The sequence below is a fragment of the Ranitomeya imitator genome, chromosome 2, assembly GCF_032444005.1.
Source record: "Ranitomeya imitator isolate aRanImi1 chromosome 2, aRanImi1.pri, whole genome shotgun sequence".
NCBI classification, from domain to species: domain Eukaryota; kingdom Metazoa; phylum Chordata; class Amphibia; order Anura; family Dendrobatidae; genus Ranitomeya; species Ranitomeya imitator.
The window spans coordinates 278,353,766-278,376,064 of record NC_091283.1 but is presented as its reverse complement, the minus strand read 5'-3'; the positions used below and the strand labels follow the sequence as shown (position 1 = coordinate 278,376,064).

At 46.7% G+C, this 22,299-nt stretch overlaps 1 protein-coding gene across 1 annotated transcript in view; it reads right to left on the bottom strand.

Moving 5' to 3' along the window:
- The window catches only part of LOC138666407 (zinc finger protein 586-like), a 63,142-nt gene extending 46,010 nt beyond the window's left edge, over positions 1–17,132 (bottom strand). The window contains exons 1-3 of the mRNA XM_069754632.1: positions 14,176–17,132; positions 13,995–14,092; positions 13,706–13,796 (exon numbers count right to left, since the gene is read on the bottom strand). Coding sequence (XP_069610733.1) covers positions 13,706–13,796; positions 13,995–14,092; positions 14,176–14,308 — 322 coding nt within the window. The 5' untranslated portion in view covers positions 14,309–17,132. The remainder of the gene's footprint in view (positions 1–13,705; positions 13,797–13,994; positions 14,093–14,175) is intronic.
- Positions 17,133–22,299: the final 5,167 nt, after the last annotated feature.

The window sequence follows — 22,299 nt, the reverse complement described above, 5'->3', positions numbered from 1 at the left end:
CCAGAATCCACGCAGAGCTCTACCGAGAGGGAGAATGAGCCTATAATAATTGTCCCCTTAAAGGACAATTTGGAGGCAAACGTCGCCGTGTCTAGTGTACCTCCACCTACTACCACTAGACGCTGACGTTTCCTCGACCGCTGAGGACACCTGGTGGCTAGATGCCCTGACTTCTGGCAAACATGACAGACCTTGAGTGCACAAGCGGTCCGGGACTTAGATCCCGCTTGTGGCACCTCCATGGCCTCATGTGACTCAGGAACCAGGACCGGAGATTCAAGAGGTTTGGCGAAGGTAGGAGCCAGCCGAAACCTCTGCCTACACTGGGCTCGCTCTAACCTCCGCTCGTTAAAACGGAGGTCAATTCGAGTAGAGACAGTTATTAACTCCTCCAGTGTGGCAGGAATCTCCCTAGTGGCCAGAGCGTCCTTAATGTGATCAGCCAGGCCCCTCCAAAATATGGGGATAAGGGCTTTATCCGACCACTCTAGCTCAGAAGCTAAAGTGCGGAATTGGACGGCAAAATTACTGACCAAGGACTCACCCTGAGTGAATGCCAGCAGTTGTAGAGCAGTATCATGGGTGACTTGAGGTCCTAAAAAGACCTGTTTCAGAGTGCTCAGGAACAGCGGAGCACTCTGCACCACATGATCGCCACGCTCCCACAGTGGATTCCAACGCCCTGTCCGACAAGAGAGACACTATAAATCCCACCTTAGCCCGCTCTGTGGGAAAACGTGCAGCCAGGAGCTCGAGGTGAATAGAGCACTGACTCACGGATCCCCTACAAAATTTGCTATCACCAGAAAATTTTTCTGGCAGCGGGAGGCGAGATAATGTCGGAACAGGGGTGGCAATGGACAAGGTTGCTGCAGCCACGCTAGCAGCCTGTACAGCAACTGCGGTAACATCCACAGCTGAGGTTGAGCTCTCGAGAGCCGCCAACCTACCCTCCAGCTGCTGGATATACCGCAAGGATTGCTGTTTGTCCGTCATTACTAGCCAGACCCTGGCGCTAGTATAAGGTTAGGGCTAGTGGAACGCACCGAATAATAGGACAGATAGAGTATGGTGCGTTCGCAGCCCGGGGTCCACCGTGCAGAGATGGAACCTGCTGCCAAGCAATGACGGACTATATGGCGGTACAAAGTAAATACACACACGGGTTAACCTCACCCTGTGTGTAGGAAGCGAACCCTGTTGCGTCACAGGGCCGCGGTACCGCACCAAGAGCGCAAGCAAGGAGTCTCAGAACTCAATCCCAAGGCACAGGATTTGAGTATATAGACCTCATGCGCTCGACACCGCCACTGGGGTGTCAGAGTGACAGCATTAGAAGCACGAGAGTGCATGCAGTGCCGCACTGGCGAACGCCACCAACCACCCAGGCTTGGGTCAGGAAAGCGCTGTGAAAGCACACGGCGCCGCACTGGTGGTCAAAGCAATAAGACGCTGTATTGTGTGTATACGTGCTGATGGCTAAGTCGGGCGCTAGATAGCAATCCTACATTCGCGACCAGTCAACAACACTAGGAATGGGAATGATTAGGAGCTTTCATCCATCGACATACATCCATCAACACACACACACACACATTATCAAGTCTATACTAGCGCATGGCCGTGCGGTCATGCGCAGCTTTATATAGTTGCAGCACGTTCAGGACCTTCCAATAAAGGACCAATGGGAAGCTGCTACTGAAGTTTTGCCCTTTCAGGACCTTCCTGGAGGACCAATGGGATGTGCTGCAGTACCTGAGCATGTGACCCTCGATCTCCAACGGGAGATCTTGCCCTGGGCATGCTCAGAAAGAGAAAAGCAGGACTTAGCCCCAAAAGCATCTGCTCGCCGCTGCGTAACACTGACTTAAATGGCAGAAGCAGGAAAAGCAGCAGTAACTCTTTGTACAGAGTGAAACTGAGCAAGACGCTGGGACCGACGTCTCCGCTGAGCAGACTCCACTGCGGCTGGAGAAGAATGGGAGACCGCAGCGGAGATGGCTCGAGATTCCCCTTGTGCAGAAGCGGGAACTCGACACCTAACACCTGGTGATTTGTTATTAGATATAGTGTTCAGAGCCTCTTCCAGCTCATCTAAACCCAAAGGTTCATCTAACAAAGCTCTATCCGCATAAGAAAGTTGCGGGAGCCTGGCGGCTTCTAGAAAGTCTGCAAGCTCTTCGGTGGAAGCCCCAAAATGAGAGGAATACAAGTTAGTGTAAAAGGCCCTCAAAATCCTTAGAATTCCTGGTAGATCTGTGATAAGTGTCCCATCCCCACCACTGAGCCCAGGTATGAACGAGGACCCTTTTTGTGCTGATGTTATAACTGAAAGTAGGTGTCCCACACTCTCTGCACTTTCAAAGAATTGGGTCGATTGGAACATACGTTTCTGCGCGGCCACCTCTGGAGTCATTTTGGTCACTCGTGACTGAGCATCCTTAAGTCTCCTCCGTGTATTAGGGGTGACCTGCATTGAGAAAGCCTGTTCTGCAGCCTCCAACTCCTGAAGTACAAGTTTAGATTTTTGTCTTGAACTAGACTTAATCTTTGAAATCTCACGAATAAACATACCACGCAAGCATGCCTTCAGAGTCTCCCACACCACCAGACTAGAGGCTGAGTTCTCATTAACCCCTTCATGACCCAGCCTATTTTGACCTTAAAGACCTTGCCGTTTTTTGCAATTCTGACCAGTGTCCCTTTATGAGGTAATAACTCAGGAACGCTTCAACGGATCCTAGCGGTTCCGAGTGTTTTTTCGTGACATATTGGGCTTCATGTTAGTGGTAAATTTAGGTCAATAAATTCTGCGTTTATTTGTGATAAAAACGGAAATTTGGCGAAAATTTTTAAAATTTCGCAATTTTCACATTTTGAATTTTTATTCTGTTAAACCAGAGAGATATGTGACACAAAATAGTTAATAATTAACATTTCCCACATGTTTACTTTACATCAGCACAATTTTGGAAACAAAATTTTTTTTGTTAGGAAGTTATAAGGGTTAAAATTTGACCAGCGATTTGTCATTTTTACAACGAAATTTACAAAACCATTTTTTTTTTAGGGACCACCTCACATTTGAAGTCAGTTTGAGGGGTCTATATGGCTGAAAATACCCAAAAGTGACACCATTCTAAAAACTGCACCCCTCAAGGTACTCAAAACCACATTCAAGAAGTTTATTAACCCTTCAGGTGCTTCACAGCAGCAGAAGCAACATGGAAGGAAAAAATGAACATTTAACTTTTTAGTCACAAAAATTATCTTTTAGCAACAATTTTTTTATTTTCCCAATGGTAAAAGGAGAAACTGAACCACGAAAGTTGTTGTCCAATTTGTCCTGAGTACGCTGATACCTCATATGTGGGGGTAAACCACTGTTTGGGCGCACGGCAGGGCTTGGAAGGGAAGGAGCGCCATTTGACTTTTTGAATCAAAAATTGGCTCCACTCTTTAGCGGACACCATGTCACGTTTGGAGAGCCCCCGTGTGCCTAAAAATTGGAGCTCCCCCACAAGTGACCCCATTTTGGAAACTAGACGCCCCAAGGAACTTACTTAGATGCATAGTGAGCACTTTGAACCCCCAGGTGCTTCACAAATTGATCCGTAAAAATGAAAAAGTACTTTTTTTTCACAAAAAAATTCTTTTAGCCTCAATGTTTTCATTTTCACATGGGCAACAGGATAAAATGGATCCTAAAATGTGTTGGGCAATTTCTCCTGAGTACACCAATACCTCACATGTGGGGGTAAACCACTGTTTGGGCACATGGTAAGGCTCGGAAGGGAAGGAGCGCCATTTGACTTTTTGAATGAAAAATTATTTCCATCGTTAGCGGACACCATGTCGCGTTTGGATAGCTCCTGTGTGCCTAAACATTGGAGCTCCCCCACAAGTGACCCCATTTTGGAAACTAGACCCCCCAAGGAACTTATCTAGATGCATATTGAGCACTTTAAACCCCCAGGTGCTTCACAGAAGTTTATAACGCAGAGCCATGAAAATAAAAAATAATTTTTCTTTCCTCAAAAATGATTTTTTAGCCTGGAATTTCCTATTTTGCCAAGGATAATAGGAGAAATTGGACCCCAAATATTGTTGTCCAGTTTGTCCTGAGTACGCTGATACCCCATATGTGGGGGTAAACCACTGTTTGGGCGCACGGCAGGGCTCGGAAGGGAAGGCACGCCATTTGGCTTTTTAAATGGAAAATTAGCTCCAATCATTAGCGGACACCATGTCACGTTTGGAGAGCCCCTGTGTGCCTAAACATTGGAGATCCCCCAGAAATGACCCCATTTTGGAAACTAGACCCCCAAAGGAACTAATGTAGATGTGTGGTGAGGACTTTGAACCCCCAAGTGCTTCACAGAAGTTTATAACGCAGAGCCATGAAAATAAAAAAAAAAAATTATTTTCTCAAAAATGATCTTTTAGCCTGCAATTTTTTATTTTCCCCAAGGGTAACAGGAGAAATTTGACCCCAAAAGTTGTTGTCCAGTTTCTCCTGAGTACGCTGATACCCCATGAGTGAGGGTAAACCACTGTTTGGGCACACGTCGGGGCTCAGAAGGGAAGTAGTGACGTTTTGAAATGCAGACTTTGATGGAATGGTCTGCGGGTGTCACGTTGCGTTTGCAGAGCCCCTGGTGTGCCTAAACAGTAGAAACCCCCACAAGTGACCCCATTTTAGAAACTAGACCCCCCAAGGAACTTATCTAGATATGTGGTGAGCACTTTGATCCCCCAAGTGCTTCACAGACGTTTACAACGCAGAGCCGTGAAAATAAAAAATCATTTTTCTTTCCTCAAAAATGATGTTTTAGCAAGCATTTTTTTATTTTCACAAGGGTAACAGGAGAAATTGGACCCCAGTAATTGTTGCGCAGTTTGTCCTGAGTATGCTGGTACCCCATATGTGGGGGTAAACTACTGTTTGGGCACACGTCAGGGCTCGGAAGTGAGGGAGCACCATTTGACTTTTTGAATACGAGATTGGCTGGAATCAATGGTGGCGCCATGTTGCGTTTGGAGACCCCTGATGTGCCTAAACAGTGGTAACCCCTCAATTCTACCTCCAACACTAACCCCCCCACACCCCTAACCCTAATCCCAACTGTAGCCATAACCCTAATCACAACCCTAACCACAACCCTAATTCCAACCCTAACCCTAAGGCTATGTGCCCACGTTGCGGATTCGTGTGAGATATTTCCGCACCATTTTTGAAAAATCCGCGGGTAAAAGGCACTGCGTTTTACCTGCGGATTTTCCGCGGATTTCCAGTGTTTTTTGTGCGGATTTCACCTGCGGATTCCTATTGAGGAACAGGTGTAAAACGCTGCAGAATCCGCACAAAGAATTGACATGCTGCGGAAAATACAACGCAGCGTTTCTGCGCGGTATTTTCCGCACCATGGGCACAGCGGATTTGGTTTTTCATATGTTTACATGGTACTGTAAACCTGATGGAACACTGCTGCGAATCCGCAGCGGCCAATCCGCAGCCAAATCCGCACAGTGTGCACATAGCCTAATTCTAAAGGTATGTGCACACGCTGCAGAAAACGCTGCGGATCCGCAGCAGTTTCCCATGAGTTTACAGTTCAATGTAAACCTACGGGAAACAAAAATCTCTGTACACATGCTGCGGAAAAACTGCACGGAAACGCAGCGGTTTACATTCCGCAGCATGTCACTTCTTTGTGCGGATTCCGCAGCGGTTTTACAACTGCTCCAATAGAAAATCGCAGTTGTAAAACCGCAGTGAAATGCGCAGAAAAAAACGCGGTAAATCCGCCATAAATCCGCAGCGGTTTAGCACTGCGGATTTATCAAATCCGCAGCGGAAAAATCCGCAGAGGACCAGAATACGTGTGCACATACCGAAACCCTAACCCTACCCCTATTCTAACATTAGTGGAAAAAAAAAAATTTCTTTATTTTTTTTTTTTTTGTCCCTACCTATGGGAGTGACAAAGGGGGGGGGGTCATTTATTATTTTTTTTATTTTGATCACTGAGATATAATCTATCTCAGTGATCAAAATGCACTTTGGAACGAATCTGCCGGCCGGCAGATTCGGCGGGCGCACTGCGCATGCGCCCGCCATTTTGGAAGATGGCGGCGCCCAGGGAGAAGACGGACGGGACGCGATCTTTCCATGACGCCACATAGGCATCATGGGTCGGATTGGCACTGACTTTCATGACGCCTACGTGGCGTCATGGGTCGGGAAGGGGTTAAACCAAAGGAATTCCTGTAAGTCAGAGGTGAACATATCAGTCTTATCCACTAGCTGCAACCAAAACGGATTTAAGCGCCACAGAGGCCTAGCCCGTGACCCCACGTCATCCCCCTTGATCACAATGGACAGGGGTGAATGGTCCGACACTGTCCTCGGCAAATATTCAACATTTTTAATTTCCCCAGGATGAGACCATCCCCCAAGGCCAGATCGATATGAGATAAGGAAGTAAAAGTAGGGGAAAAACATGAATACTGATACACCTCGGGATTCCTGCATCTCCACAGATCAGCTAAAGCTAGTTCTCGCAGGAGCGCCCCAAATGGTGTGCAATTACCTTCCGGTTTTATAGTTGCATGATTACCTCTATCCCAATGGGCATCTAGAATATTGTTGAAATCACCCACCACTAAATATGGGACCCCTGGAAAACCTCTCAAAATAGTAAGGATTTGATATATGATCCTACTATTATATGGCGGAGGAATATATAAAGATATAAGTACCATTGTAACTGCAGACAAGGTACAACATAAAATAACAAACCGCCCCTCCTCGTCCACCACCACTTGATTACATGAAAACTGAGCACCCCGTTTAATTAGTATACTAACACCTCTGGAATACAGGGAATAAGTGGAGTGATATCACGCCAATATCTATCCCTTATCTAGAATATTGAGTGTCTCTCGGGTAAGATGCGTCTCCTGCAGACAGATTTCCGTTGGTTTATGATCCGCAATAAAAAGGAAAAAAAAAAAAGCCTGTCTTTTTACTGGGGACTTCATCCCTCTAACATTCCAACTAAGAATCCTATCCTCCCCCATAACTAGTAGTTTTAATCATACACAACAATATCCAGTTAATCCTAGCCAAACCTATTTTGACATATGTGCACATATCAAAAGGACCTAACAAAGCCCCATTCCCTCCCACCCTCCTAACAACCCATCCCAACATAACTTTAACCCCTTTCTGACATATGACGTTCTATCCCGTCGAGGTGGGGTGGGCCGGTATGACCACCGACGGGATAGTACGTCATAGCGATCGGCTGCGCTCACGGCGGGAGCGCGGCCGGGTGTCAGCTGACTATCGCAGCTGACATCCGGCACTATGTGCCAGGAGCGGTCACGGACTGCCCCCGGCACATTAACCCCCGGCACACCGCAATCAAACATGATCGCGGTGTGCCGGCGGCATAGGGAAGCATCGCGCAGGGAGGGGGCAACCTGCGGGCTTCCCTGAGACCCCCGCAGCAACGCGATGTGATTGCTGTGAGGTCTCCTACCTCCTCCTTGCAGGCCCGGATCCAAGATGGCCGCGGCATCCGGGTCCTGCAGGGAGGTGGCTTCACTGCGCCTGCTCAGAGCAGGCGCCGGGAAGCCAAGAGAAGTGCACGTCAGATCGCTGATCTGACAGTGCACAGCAAAGTGTCAGATCAGCGATCTTACACTATAACATGATGCCCCCCCTGGGGCAATGTTATAGTGTAAAAAAAAAAATCTATATATATATATATATATATATATATATATATATATATATATATATATATATATATATATATATATATATATATATATATATATATATATATATATATATATATATATATATATATATTTTTCTTTATTTTTTGGTGGGAATTTTTTTACATTTTTTTTTTTGTGTGTAAATATATATATATATATATATATATATATATATATATATATATATATATATATTACACACAAAAAAAAAATGTAAAAAAATTCCCACCAAAAAGTAAAGAAATGTATTTATAGGAGGAATATTTTATCTAAATAAAAAAAAAAAAAACAATAAAAGTACACATATTTAATATCGCCGCATCTGTAACGACCCCACCTATGAAACTATATCACTAGTTAACCCCTTCAGAGAACACCGTAAAAAAAAAAAAAAAAAGGCAAAAAACGCTTTATTCTCATACCGCCAAACAAAAAGTGGAATAACACGCGATCAAAAAGACGAATATAAATAACCATGATACCACTGAAAACATCATCTTGTCCTGCAAAAAACGAGCTGCCATACAGCATCATCAGCGAAAAAATAAAAAAGTTATAGCCCTCAGAATAAAGCGATGCAAAAATAATTATTTTTTCTATAAAATAGTTTTTATCGTATAAAAACGCCAAAACATAAAAAAATTACATAAATGAGGTATCGCTGTAAACGCACTGACCCGAAGAATAAAACTGCTTTATCAATTTTACCAAACGCGGAACGGTATAAACGCCTCCCCCAAAAGAAAATCATGAATAGCTGGTTTTTGGTCATTCTGCCTCACAAAAATCGGAATAAATAGCGATCAAAAAATGTCACGTGCCGGAAAATGTTATCAATAACAACATCAACTCGTCCCGCAAAAAACAAGACCTCACATGACTGTGGACCCAAAACATTATAGCTCTCAAAATGTGGTAACGCAAAAAATATTTTTGCAATAAAAAGCGTCTTTCAGTGTGTGACGGCTGTTAATCATAAAAATCCGCTAAAAAACCCACTATAAATAGTAAATCAAACCCCCCTTCATCACCCCCTTAGTTAGGGAAAAATATTAAAAAAAATGTATTTATTTCCATTTTCCCCATTAGGGTTAGGCCTAGGGTTAGGGTTAAGGCTGCAGTTAGGGTTGGGGCTAAAGTTAGGGTTAGGGTTGGGGTTGGGGCTACATTTACGCTTGGCAATATGGTTGGGATTAGGGGTGTGTCAGTGTTAGAGGTGTGGTTAGGGTTACCGTTGGGATTAGGGGTGTGTTTGGATTAGGGTTTCAGTTATAAATGGGGGGTTTCCACTGTTTAGGCACATCAGGGGCTCTCCAAACGCGACATGGCGTCCGATCTCAATTCCAGCCAATTCTGCGTTGAAAAAGTAAAACAGTGCTCCTTCCCTTCCGAGCTCCCCCGTGTGCCCAAACAGGGGTTTAGCCCAACATATGAGGTATCAGCGTACTCAGGACAAATTGGACAACAACTCTTGTAGTCCAATTTCTCCTGTTACCCTTGGGAAAATACAAAACTGGGGCCTAAAAAATAATTTTTGCTCTGCATTATAAACTGAAGTGAAACACTTGGGGGTTCAAAGTTCTCACAACACATCTAGACAAGTTCCTTGGGGGTTCTATTTTCCAATATGGGGTCACTTGTGAGGGGTTTCAATGTTTAGACACATCAGTGGCTCTCCAAACGCAACATGGCGTCCCATCTCAATTCCAGTAAATTTTGCATTGAAAAGTCAAATGGCGCTCCTTCCCTTCCGAGCTCTGTCATGCACCCAAACAGTGGTTTACCCTCACATATGGGGTATCTGTGTACTCAGGACAAATTGACCCCAAAAGTTGTTGTACCATTTTCTCCTGTTACCCTTGGTACAATAAAACAAATTGGAGCTGAAGTAAACTTTTTGTGAAAAAAAGTTAAATGTTCATTTTTATTTAAACATTCAAAAAATTCCTGTGAAACACCTGAAGGGTTAATAAACTTCTTGAATGTGGTTTTGAGCACCTTGAGGGGTTCAGTTTTAGAATGGTGTCACACTTGGTTATCTTCCATCATATAGACCCCTCAAAATGACTTCAAATGAGATGTGGTCCCTAAAAAAAAAAAAAAAAAAAAAAAAAGTGTTGTAAAAATGAGAAATTGCTGGTCAACTTTTAACCCTTATAACTCCCTAACAAAAAAAATGTTGGTTCCAAAATTGTGCTGATGTAAAGTAGACATATGGGAAACGTTTCTTATTAAGTATTTTGTGTGACATATCTCTGTGATTTAACTGTATAAAAATTCAAAGTTGGAAAATTGCAAAATTTTCGCCAAATTTCCATTTTTTTCACAAATAAACGCAGGTACTATCAAAGAAATTTTACCACTATCATGAAGTACAATATGTAACGAGAAAACAATGTCAGAATCTCCAAGATATGTTGAAGCGTTCCAGAGTTATAACCTCATAAAGGGACAGTGGTCAGAATTGTAAAAAATGGCCTGGTCATTATCGTGCAAACCACCCTTGGGGGCAAAGGGGTTAAATTGTATTGGATTCATCACACAGAAGAAGCATATTCTCCCTTCTGGAATAGATAAAACCCGAACACCAGGCGTTTAAGTTCCCATCTCGCCCCCCACATTTTACAGGATAACACCCCACAGCACAAGGCGACCATCTGAGCACAGAGACAACTTAAAGTGTCCTCCATTTCTCTTCTTAAATGTTGTTCATTCAGATCCAACCAATCAGCTGCCTCCATAGCGTTCAGAAAAAAATGAGATTTATTCCCAGCCTCGACCCGCAATTTAGCCGGGAAAATCATTGAGTATTTCAGGCCAAGAGCCCTCAGCCGTTTTTTGATATCAACAAATTTTGCTCTCATTTTCTGCACTGTCGGTGAGAAATCCAGATAAAATCAAACTATAGAACCATCAATAGTTAGTTCAGGGTGATCTCTTGAGAACCGAAGAATGTTGTCTCTGTCTCTGTAGTGAAGTATTTTAGCCAAAATAGGCTTTGGTGGATGGCCGAGGGGAGGGGGACGGGCCGGGATCCTATGAGCGCGCTCCACCACGTATAAGTGGGTCAGAATGTCTGGTCCAACTTTCTCCTTTATCCAGGCCTCAATAAAAGTAGTAGGATTTTTGCCCTCGCATCGTTCTGGCACACCGACAATGCGGACATTATTGCGCCTGGACCTGTTCTTCAAATCATCTGTTTTGTTCCAAATCGCAGCAATATCTTTCGTGATCTCCTTATTGTGCTGCGCAGACGCAGAAACTGTATTTTCAACCACACCAACTTTTTTTTCCAATTGCCCAGTTCTGTCCTTAACTGTGTGGAGATCATGTTTTACATTTTGCGTTGACTCCTGTAGAAGCCCAACTGAGTGACACATTAGTAATGGCTGATCCACACTGCATAACAGCCACCAGCACGTCCTTTATAGTGGGCTCAGCAGGACCCTGCAGCTTCAGCGCTGTCAGCTGCTTCTTATTTTGTTCCACCAGCTCTCCCCAGCTAGCCAGTGCCTCCTGGTTCCTCTGCCCTCCAGCACTTTCAGTCTCCTCCTCCCCCTCTTCACTCATCCCCAGCTCTGTACCTTTTCCTCCTGTGTCCGGATCTTTTCCAGCTGCTTGGGGACATTCCTTCTCCAATTCCTCCACTCGGGCATATCGCTGCAGACGAGCCGCTACTTCTCTGTTTCTGGCTGCACTATCAGTCTCTACATTTGCCAGACCACGTGCTGAAGCGGCGGTGCCATCTTGGGAACCAGAGGCTATCTCTCCTGTAATCCTCTTTTGACCTTTTATCGGCATGTTGCACGCCTGTAATGCTCCCACGACGGCCCGACGACCTCCACCAGTCCCCAGGGCCTCTCCACAGGGCCTCTCCTGTTATGGTCTGGTGATTAAGGAGCGACATGTGACTAGCTCTGAGCAGGTGGGAACTATACTGACCGCAGTCCCTAAGCTCAACACAACACTAGAAGTAGCCGTGGGATGCTCCTAACTCTGCCTAGGCATCTCGTCACAGCCTAAGAGCTAACTACCCCTAAAGATAGAAGCAGGAAAACTATCTTGCCTCAGAGAAAATCCCCAAAGGATAGATAGCCCCCCACATGTAATGACTGTGAGAGGAGAAGGAAATGACATACGTAGTATGAAACAAGATTTAGCACAGGAGGCCACTTCTAGCTAGATAGGAATAGTACAGGAAAGAGCACTGTGCGGTCAGTAATAAAACCTAGAAAAAGTCCACCGCAGAGAAATGGAAAAAAAAACTCCACACCTAACTAAATGTGTGGAGGGCAAACTCTGCTGCCCAGAGCTTCCAGCTAGCTGAATAGATCCATACTAATAAACTGGACAAATGAGCAAAAACAAAGACAGTACTGAACAACAAAGTCCACAATACGTGAACTGCAAAGGACAAGCAAGGACTTAGCTTTGCAGAACTGGTCAGAGTGTCAGGAAAATCCAAAGAGCAATGACTCCAGGCTGGAACAATTGACAACTGGCATTGAATGAGGGCTAAGGCCAGACTAATATAGCCGAGCCCATAAGACGATCAGTGAAAACAGTTGCAGAAGCTAAATCCAAGAAGCAGCCATACCACTCAAAACCACAGGAGGGAGCCCAAGAGTAGAACTCACAAAAATACTACTTACAACCACCGGAGGGAGCCCAAGAGCGGAATTCACAACACTCTCCACAGATAATTACTGGCTGTGCTGTGGGGATTTAGCAGCGGTAATTAACTAGGATATGCGGGAGCTCTGCAGGCACAGGTCCTCCTCACATACCGCTAGGCCACGCCCCTCCAAGGCGGGCCATCATCTTTCAAGAATATTGGCGGCTCAGAGAGACTCCACACATATAGTCGCTTTGAAGAGAAAGGATGGGAAGGACTATACTGGTTGCAAAGCAATTTTGGAGGTGACGATGGAGTATTACTCGGATCTTTATAAATCACGGGTTCAGCCAACGATGGAGGAGGTGGATGGTTTCTTGGCAGAGGTACAGCTCCCCAGATTCTCAGAGGCAGATCGGGGTCTTCTTGAGGAGCTTGACACCGCACTGGCCTCTATGCCCAATGGAGGTGGTGTATAAAAAATATAAAGAGGTATTGCTTCCCGCTTTGTTGGAGGTGTATGCTGTTGGTCTGGTGGAGGGGGGAGTTGCCGCAGTCCATGCGTGAGGCAATAATTGTAGTGTTGCAAGAACAGGGTAAGAATCCGGCTTCTTATCGCCCAATTTCGTTATTGACGACAGATATTAAAATCTCGGCCAAGATATAGGCTAATTGTCTTAACAAGGTGATAACGACACTATACATCGGGACCAATCTGGATTTATGCCCAACAGTTCTACAGCATGTAATCTTAGACAATTATTTCTTAATATGCAGGTAAAGGCGGACAATATGGGTCGGAGGGTTGTGGTGTCTAACACTAAGGCATTTGATAGTGAGGAGAGGCGGTATTTGTGGGCGGTCATGAAGGCTATGGGTTTTGGCGAGAGATTCATAAGATGGGTGCAATTGTTATATGCGTCTACACGAGCCAGGATAAGGGTAAATGGGCTCTTGTCAGGGGATTTCCGTTTATATAGGGGAATCCGGCAGGGGTTACATAGTTACATAGTTATTAAGGTTGAAGGAAGACTATAAGTCCATCTAGTTCAACCCATAGCCTAACCGAACATGCCCTAACATGAGTTAGGTAAGGGAGTTATTTTCATTAAATGAAAATGTATTAATAGGTTTTGTATTCATTGTAACTGTCTGGAAATTGTGTCAGACTGTTTCTGGCGTGTCATATGCTTTAATAAAAACTACGTGATTTAAAAGAACTACACGACTGATAAAGCAGCCACAGCCGGTGACTGAGAAGAATCTGTGACTTCTCTGCATTTAGTGGTCACTACTCACCTGGGTAGTCATATGTAGGAATCTCCTCTTTACACCGCTCATCACCCCTCACATATGTCTCTGTAGTATTAATATGGGTCAGATCTTCACCCTGAAACAAATATTGTAAAAGTCACCGACAGATGGAGAAGTCACATCTATGATCAGCTCTAATCCTGCCATCTCCACTGTTCTCATTACACAAGTATAAAACATATAATACTGGTGGATAAAACAACACTGAGCACAAGACCTTCACAGCCGTCTACACATCATAGGGGAGATCTCATGACACCTTCTCTCCATCTACCTGATGATCCTGAGGAACATTGGAATCTTCCTGTTTACAGTCGGGCGGAAGAAGAGTACGGGGACTTCTCTCTGGTGTTGTCCTCTTACTGGACAGATCTGGAGGAAGCACATACAGGGACTGAATTCATTCTTTAAATACAGATAATTATAGGCCGTGTGTATTTAGTCCTGTCTATTACTTGGTGATGTCAGGGGCTGGGGAACCTCCATCATGACGTCCTTGTACAGATCTTTGTGTCCTTCTAAATACTCCCACTCCTCCATGGAGAAATAGACAGCGACATCCTGACACCTTATAGGAACCTGACACATACAATGATACCGTCATCCCCCCGATCCCTTCATAGTGTTACTGTATAATAATAATAATTTTTATTTATATAGCGACAACATATTCCGCAGCGCTTTACAAATTCTAGAGGGGACTTGTACAGACAATAGACATTACAGCATAACAGAAATACAGTTCAAAACAGATACCAGGAGGAGTGAGGGCCCTGCTCGCAAGCTTACAAACTATGGGGAAAAGGGGATACACGAGAGGTGGATGGTAACAATTGCTTTAGTTATTCGGACCAGCTATAGTGTAAGGCTCAGGTGTTCATGTAAAGCTGCATGAACCAGTATGTAGCAGTACAGACACAGAGGGCTAATACTGCATAAAGTGTATGAGAACATGATGCGAGGAACCTTTTTTTTTTTTTTTATTATTATAAATAGGCCACACAGGGATCGTTAGGTTAATGCATTGAGGCATTGAGACATTGTATAATGTCCCAGCATTCCCAGCAGTGTCACCTCTCCAGTCAGCAGCTCAATCATCTTGTAAGTGAGTTCTAGGATCTTCCGGTCATTGAAGTTCTCATGTATCAGGTGAGGTAGAGGCCTCGTGAATGGGCTCAGGGGCGTTCTCCATCCCTCAGACACCAAGTCCTGACAGAGCTCACTAGAGGTCTTCTTCACTACCGTGTAATCCTGGTTATGTAGAGACACATGAATAAATCTCACTACAGACATTTCCAGAGTCCTCACCTCTCCAGTTCTGTCCATCTTATTCCCATAGATAAGAATGATGTAATGTGACATCATCAGAATCTCTCACCTCTCCAGTAAGACGGAAGAGGATCTCTAGGGTGAGGTGTAATATTCTCTCGGCCATCTGGTCCCTGTCCATATCCATCCTTGATGATTAAGTCAGAAAAATTGTCTCAATATACAAGATGTCCACTGAGAGGATCTGATATTGCAGGGAAATGAATAAGAAGAAAGTGAGCCAATGTAACATCATAAAGGAAGACAACAATGTGAAACATATCAGGAGATAGAACGTGTAGATGTTGTATTCTCTAGTCTTATACGGACTGGAACACAAGTTGAATTGCTGACTAAGACATGTCCTCCATGCTCCCAATCACTGGCTAAGTTGGCCATTGCATCAGCAACTTATTGGCTGTAGGAATCACAAGTTTGTTGGGACTGACCAGGATGTGCTGCAAAAGAGCGGAGAAGATGGAGGTCTGCTGAGACCAGCTGTGACTGTGAAAAGTCATCATGTCATCTAGACAAGATGGAGATCGAAAGAAAGACGACCAGAGAAGATGTAATCCATAAGATACCTGGATGCAAATGATCATTGTATAGTCCGCAGTATGATGAATGGCTGCTAATAACAACTCCATGTACTCCCGCCTCGATTACTGCAACACCCTCCTCTGTGGCCTCCCCGCTAACTCCTTTGCACCACTGCAGTCTGTCATCAACTCTGCTGCTCGGCTAATCCACCTCTCTCCTCGCTACTCCCCTGCTTCTCCACTCTGCAAATCCCTCCACTGGCTGCCAATTCCCCAACAAATCCAGTTCAAACTACTAACACTGATCTACAAAACCATCCACAACCTGCCCCCTCCCTATATCTCTGAACTAAACTCCCACTATCTTCCCTCACGTAATCTTTGATCCTCCCAAGACCTTCTACTCTACTCCACACTTATTCGTTCCTCACAGGACCGCCTCCAAGATTTCTCCCGAATATCTCCCATCCTCTGGAATTCAATGCCTCAACACATCCAATTATCCACCACACTCGGATCCCTCAGACGGAACCTGAAAACCCATCTCTTCAGGAAAGCCTACAGCCTGCAATAACCATTCTGCCGCCTCACCACCCACCCAAGCTGCCGCCTCACCAACCACCAGTGCTGCAGCACCCGACCTCCTGTCTCTTCCCCATTATCCCGAAGAATGTAAGTCCGCAAGGACAGGGTCGTCTCCCCTCCGTACCAGTCTGTCATTGTAAATTTGTTTATTGTTAACGATATCTATAACCCTGTATGTAACCCCTTTTCTCATGTACAGCACCATGGAATTAATGGTACCATATAAATAATAATAACGTATCTTCTTACCATTTTTAAGGACATAATGGAAGTTGTAGGGTTGTAAATTCATGCAACACAATGGTTTATGGGGCTGAATAGAGATTACAATTATTGTACTAAGCTTCGTTCTTGTATTCAAGAACTCTTGGTTCTGGTCAGGTATTCATATACTTGTGGTGGTTCTGGTGACGTAGTCAAGTACTGATAGAGGTTCTGGTGATGTATCAATTTAATGATGATGGTTCTCGTGGTATAGTCAAGTACTGATGGTGGGTCCGTTCATGTATTCATGTACTGATGGTGGTTCAGATAAATACCTCGTATTTTGTTCACTGGTGTATGTGTGCCTTGTTTCACTGTGCTTTGTTCTACTGCTGCATGACCTAGGACCGTGCTCTGTGATCCACTATCTTACTGGGATTTTGATCCCTGGACATTTAACTGATGATTTTTTATCACCTATGACGTACTCTCCTGACCTCGGACCTTTTGATCACCCAGCCTTGCGGGTTGTCCATGAGGAGTGACTAGCATCACACATATACAGTGTATGGGGGGATGGAGGTATTGTTGGAACATTATACTGATGGTCAACTCAGTCGAGGGGTTCAAGAGAGGCCTGGATGTCTTCCTGGAGCAGAACAATATTGTATCATACAATTATTAGGTTCTGTAGAAGGACGTAGATCTGGGGATTTATTATGATGGAATATAGGCTGAACTGGATGGACAAATGTCTTTTTTCGGCTTTACTAACCATGTTAGAGCATTATACTGCCTCTGTACAAATCCCTAGTTAGACCGCACATGGAGTACTGTGTCCAGTTTTGGGCACCAGTGCTCAGGAAGGATATAATGGAACTAGAGAGAGTACAAAGGAGGGCAACAAAATCAATAAAGGGGATGGGAGAACTACAATACCCAGATAGATTAGCGAAATTAGGATTATTTAGTCTAGAAAAAAGACGACTGAGGGGCGATCTAATAACCATGTATAAGTATATAAGGGGACAATACAAATATCTCGCTGAGGATCTGTTTATACCAAGGAAGGTGACGGGCACAAGGGGGCATTCTTTGCGTCTGGAGGAGAGAAGGTTTTTCCACCAACATAGAAGAGGATTCTTTACTGTTAGGGCAGTGAGAATCTGGAATTGCTTGCCTGAGGAGGTGGTGATGGCGAACTCAGTCGAGGGGTTCAAGAGAGGCCTGGATGTCTTCCTGGAGCAGAACAATATTGTATCATACAATTATTAGGTTCTGTAGAAGGACGTAGATCTGGGGATTTATTATGATGGAATATAGGCTGAACTGGATGGACAAATGTCTTTTTTCGGCCTTACTAACTATGTTACTATGTTACTATGTTACTGTGTGGGGGAATGGCTGTACTGTGAGAACCATAGTGACCTATGATGCTTTGATCACAGAACAAGGCTCCATAGGTTGTACTATGATGGTGAACGAAAGATTGTCTCTTGTCTATATTCATTTAATTCTCTCTTTTCAGGTTTTTCAGCTTGCCATTTTTGGACAAGGTTGGATTTCGTAAACTCCTGAAAACCAGCATGGATTTTTAATAAATTATTTCAATAATTTGGTGAACTAGGGGGTAGGGGAATTGTTTTTTAAAAATGAAATATTTTTCTGAGTGTTTTTGTCTTTCAGTAATGGGAAGGGGCCAATATCCAGGGAACTTGCCAGCCTGATATCAGCCCCCAGATGTCTGATTTAACATGGCAGGTTATTAAACAAGGAAAAAAATAATGGCATTCTGTGAGAACTTCTTTGGGCTTCTGTCCTCACATCCTGCAGTTGTCTGAATGGATCTAATGTGGACTTGGGAACCAGCGAAGCCGCATTCTGTCCACAGCTGTTACATCACTGTTCACACCACAGAGACCCCAAAAGAGTCCGCTGAAAAGGTTAATGCCCCCCACACCTAGTAATGGAGAATCACCACATACTTCCACCCGCAGAGCCGCACTCCACATAGAGAATAATGGAGCCTCCAGCACCGACCGCCACCCACAGAGCCGCACTCCACATAGAGAACAATAGAGCCCCCAGCACTGACCTCCACCCGCAGAGCAGCACTCCACATAGAGAACAATAGAGCCCCCAGCACCGACCTCCACCCGCAGAGCCGCACTCCAAATAAAGAATAATGGAGCCTCCAGCACCGACCTCCACCCGCAGAACCGCACTCCACATAGAGAATAATGGAGCAGGCTCCAGCACCGACCTCCACCCGCAGAGCCGCACTCCACATAGAGAATAATGGAGCCTCCAGCACCGACCTCCAGCCGCAGAGCCGCACTCCAAATAAAGAATAATGGAGCCTCCAGCACCGACCTCCACCCGCAGAGCCGCACTCCACATAGAGAATAATGGAGCCTCCAGCACCGACCTCCACCCGCAGAGCCGCACTCCACATAGAGAATAATGGAGCCTCCAGCACCGATCTCCACCCTCAGAGCCGCACTCCACATAGAGAATAATGGAGCCTCCAGCACCGACCTCCACCCTCAGAGCCGCACTCCACATAGAGAATAATGGAGCCTCCAGCACCGACCTCCACCCGCAGAGCTGCACTTCACATAGAGAATAATGGGGCCTCCAGCACCGACCTCCACCCGCAGAGCCGCACTCCACATAGAGAATAATGGAGCCTCCAGCACCGACCTCCACCCGCAAAGTCGCACTCCACATAGAGAATAATGGAGCCTCCAGTACCGACCTCCACCCGCAGAGCCGCACTCCACATAGAGAATAATGGAGCCTCCAGCACCGACCTCCACCCACAGAATAATGGAGCCTCCAGTACCGACCTCCACCCACAGAGCCACACTCCACATAGAGAATAATGGAGGCTCCAGCACCGACCTCCACCCGCAGAGCCGCACTTCACATAGAGAATAATGGAGCCTCCAGCACCGACCTCCACCCACAGAATAATGGAGCCTCCAGTACCGACCTCCACCCGCAGAGCCACACTCCACATAGAGAATAATGGAGGTTCCAGCACCGACCTCCACCCGCAGAGCCGCACTCCACAAAGAGAATAATGGAGCCTCCAGCACCGACCTCCACCCGCAGAGCCGCACTCCACATAGAGAATAATGGAGCCTCCAGCACCGACCTCCACCCGCAGAGCCGTACTCCACATAGAGAATAATGGAGCCTCCAGCACCGACCTCCACCTGCAGAGCCACATTCCACATAGAGAATAATGGGGCCTGCAGCACCGACCTCCACCTGCAGAGCCGCACTCCACATAGAGAATAATGGAGCCTCCAGCACCGACCTCCACCTGCAGAGCCACATTCCACATAGAGAATAATGGGGCCTGCAGCACCGACCTCCACCTGCAGAGCCGCACTCCACATAGAGAATAATGGAGCCTCCAGCACCGACCTCCACCCGCAGAGCCGCACTCCACATAGAGAATAATGGAGCCTCCAGCACCGACCTCCACCCGCAGAGCCGCACTCCACATAGAGAATAATGGAGCCTCCAGCACCGACCTCCACCCGCAGAGCCGCACTCCACATAGAGAATAATGGAGCCTCCAGCACCTACCTCCACCCGCAGAGCCGCACTCCACATAGAGAATAATGGAGCCTCCAGCACCGACCTCCACCCACAGAGCCGCACTCCACATAGAGAATAATGGGGCCTCCAGCACCGACGTCCACCCGCAGAGCCGCACTCCACATAGAGAATAATGGGGCCTCCAGCACCGACCTCCACCCGCAGAGCCGCACTCCACATAGAGAATAATGGAGCCTCCAGCACCGACCTCCACCCGCAGAGCCGCACTCCACATAGAGAATAATGGAGCCTCCAGCACCGACCTCCACCCGCAGAGCCGCACTCCACATAGATAATAATGGAGCCTCCAGCACCTACCTCCACCCGCAGAGCCGCACTCCACATAGAGAATAATGGAGCCTCCAGCACCAACCTCCACATATAGAATAATGGAGCCTCCAGCACCGACCTCCACCCGCAGAGCCACATTCCACATAGAGAATAATGGAGCCTCCAGCACCGACCTCCACCCGCAGAGCCGCACTCCACATAGAGAATAATGGAGCCTCCAGCACCGACCTCCACCCGCAGAGCCACACTCCACATAGAGAATAATGGAGCCTCCAGCACCGACCTCCACCCGCACTCCACATATAGAATAATGGAGCCTCCAGCACCGACCTCCACCTGCAGAGCCACATTCCACATAGAGAATAATGGGGCCTGCAGCACCGACCTCCACCTGCAGAGCCGCACTCCACATAGAGAATAATGGGGCCTGCAGCACCGACCTCCACCTGCAGAGCCACATTCCACATAGAGAATAATGGGGCCTCCAGCACCGACCTCCACCCGCAGAGCCACACTCCACATAGAGAATAATGGAGCCTCCAGCACAGACCTCCACCCGCAGAGCCGCACTCCACATAGAGAATAATGGAGCCTCCAGCACCGACCTCCACCCGCAGAGCCGCACTCCACATAGAGAATAATGGAGCCTCCAGCACCGACCTCCACCCGCAGAGCCGCACTCCACATAGAGAATAATGGAGCCTCCAGCACCGACCTCCACCCGCAGAGCCGCACTCCACATAGAGAATAATGGGGCCTCCAGCACAGACCTCCACCCGCAGAGCCGCACTCCACATAGAGAATAATGGAGCCTCCAGCACCAACCTCCACCCGCAGAGCCGCACTCCACATAGAGAATAATGGAGCCTCCAGCACCGACCTCCACCCACAGAGCCGCACTCCACATAGAGAATAATGGAGCCTCCAGCACCGACCTCCACCCGCAGAGCCACATTCCACATAGAGAATAATGGGGCCTCCAGCACCGACCTCCACCCGCAGAGCCACACTCCACATAGAGAATAATGGAGCCTCCAGCACAGACCTCCACCCGCAGAGCCGCACTCCACATAGAGAATAATGGAGCCTCCAGCACCGACCTCCACCCACAGAGCCACATTCCACATAGAGAATAATGGGGCCTCCAGCACCGACCTCCACCCGCAGAGCCGCACTCCATATAGAGAATAATGGGGCCTCCAGCACCGACCTCCACCCGCAGAGCCGCACTCCACATAGAGAATAATGGGGCCTGCAGCACCGACCTCCACCTGCAGAGCCGCACTCCACATAGAGAATAATGGAGCCTCCAGCACCGACCTCCACCAGCAGAGCCGCACTCCACATAGAGAATAATGGAGCCTCCAGCACAGACCTCCACCCGCAGAGCCGCACTCCACATAGAGAATAATGGAGCCTCCAGCACAGACCTCCACCCGCAGAGCCGCACTCCACAGATATGGCTGCTCTGTGCGCACAGGACCTGTGATGAGGTCACAGGAGGGGAGGAGTCAGGGGTCACATGATCAGGGGCCTCAGTGTATGCAGGACTCTGCTGTGCTGGTTGTCATGGTGCTGGATGAGGGGAAGTTTCTGTGTGGGGTCAGGAGGGGTATAGGCTATGTGCACACTTTGCAGATTCCACTGCGGATTTTTCCGCAGCGGAATTGCAAAATCCGCAGTGAAAACCCATCGCGGTTTTTACTGCGGATTTATCGCGGTTTTTACTGCGTTTTCTTCTGCGGATTTTCAACTGCAGTTTTCTATTGGAGCAGGTGAAAATCCGCAGAAAAGAAGTGACATGCTGCGGAATGTAATCCGCAGCGTTTCCGCGCGGATTTTTCTGCAGCATGTGCACAGCGTTTTTTGTTTCCCATAGGTTTACATTGTAATGTAAACTCATGGGAAACTGCTGCGGATCCGCAGCGGTCAAATCCGCTGCGGATCCGCAGCAAAATCCGCAAAGTGTGAATATAGCCTTACAGTGTGGATGTAGCAGAGCCGTGTGTGTACGTGTGTACATGTGTGCCAAAGAAGAAT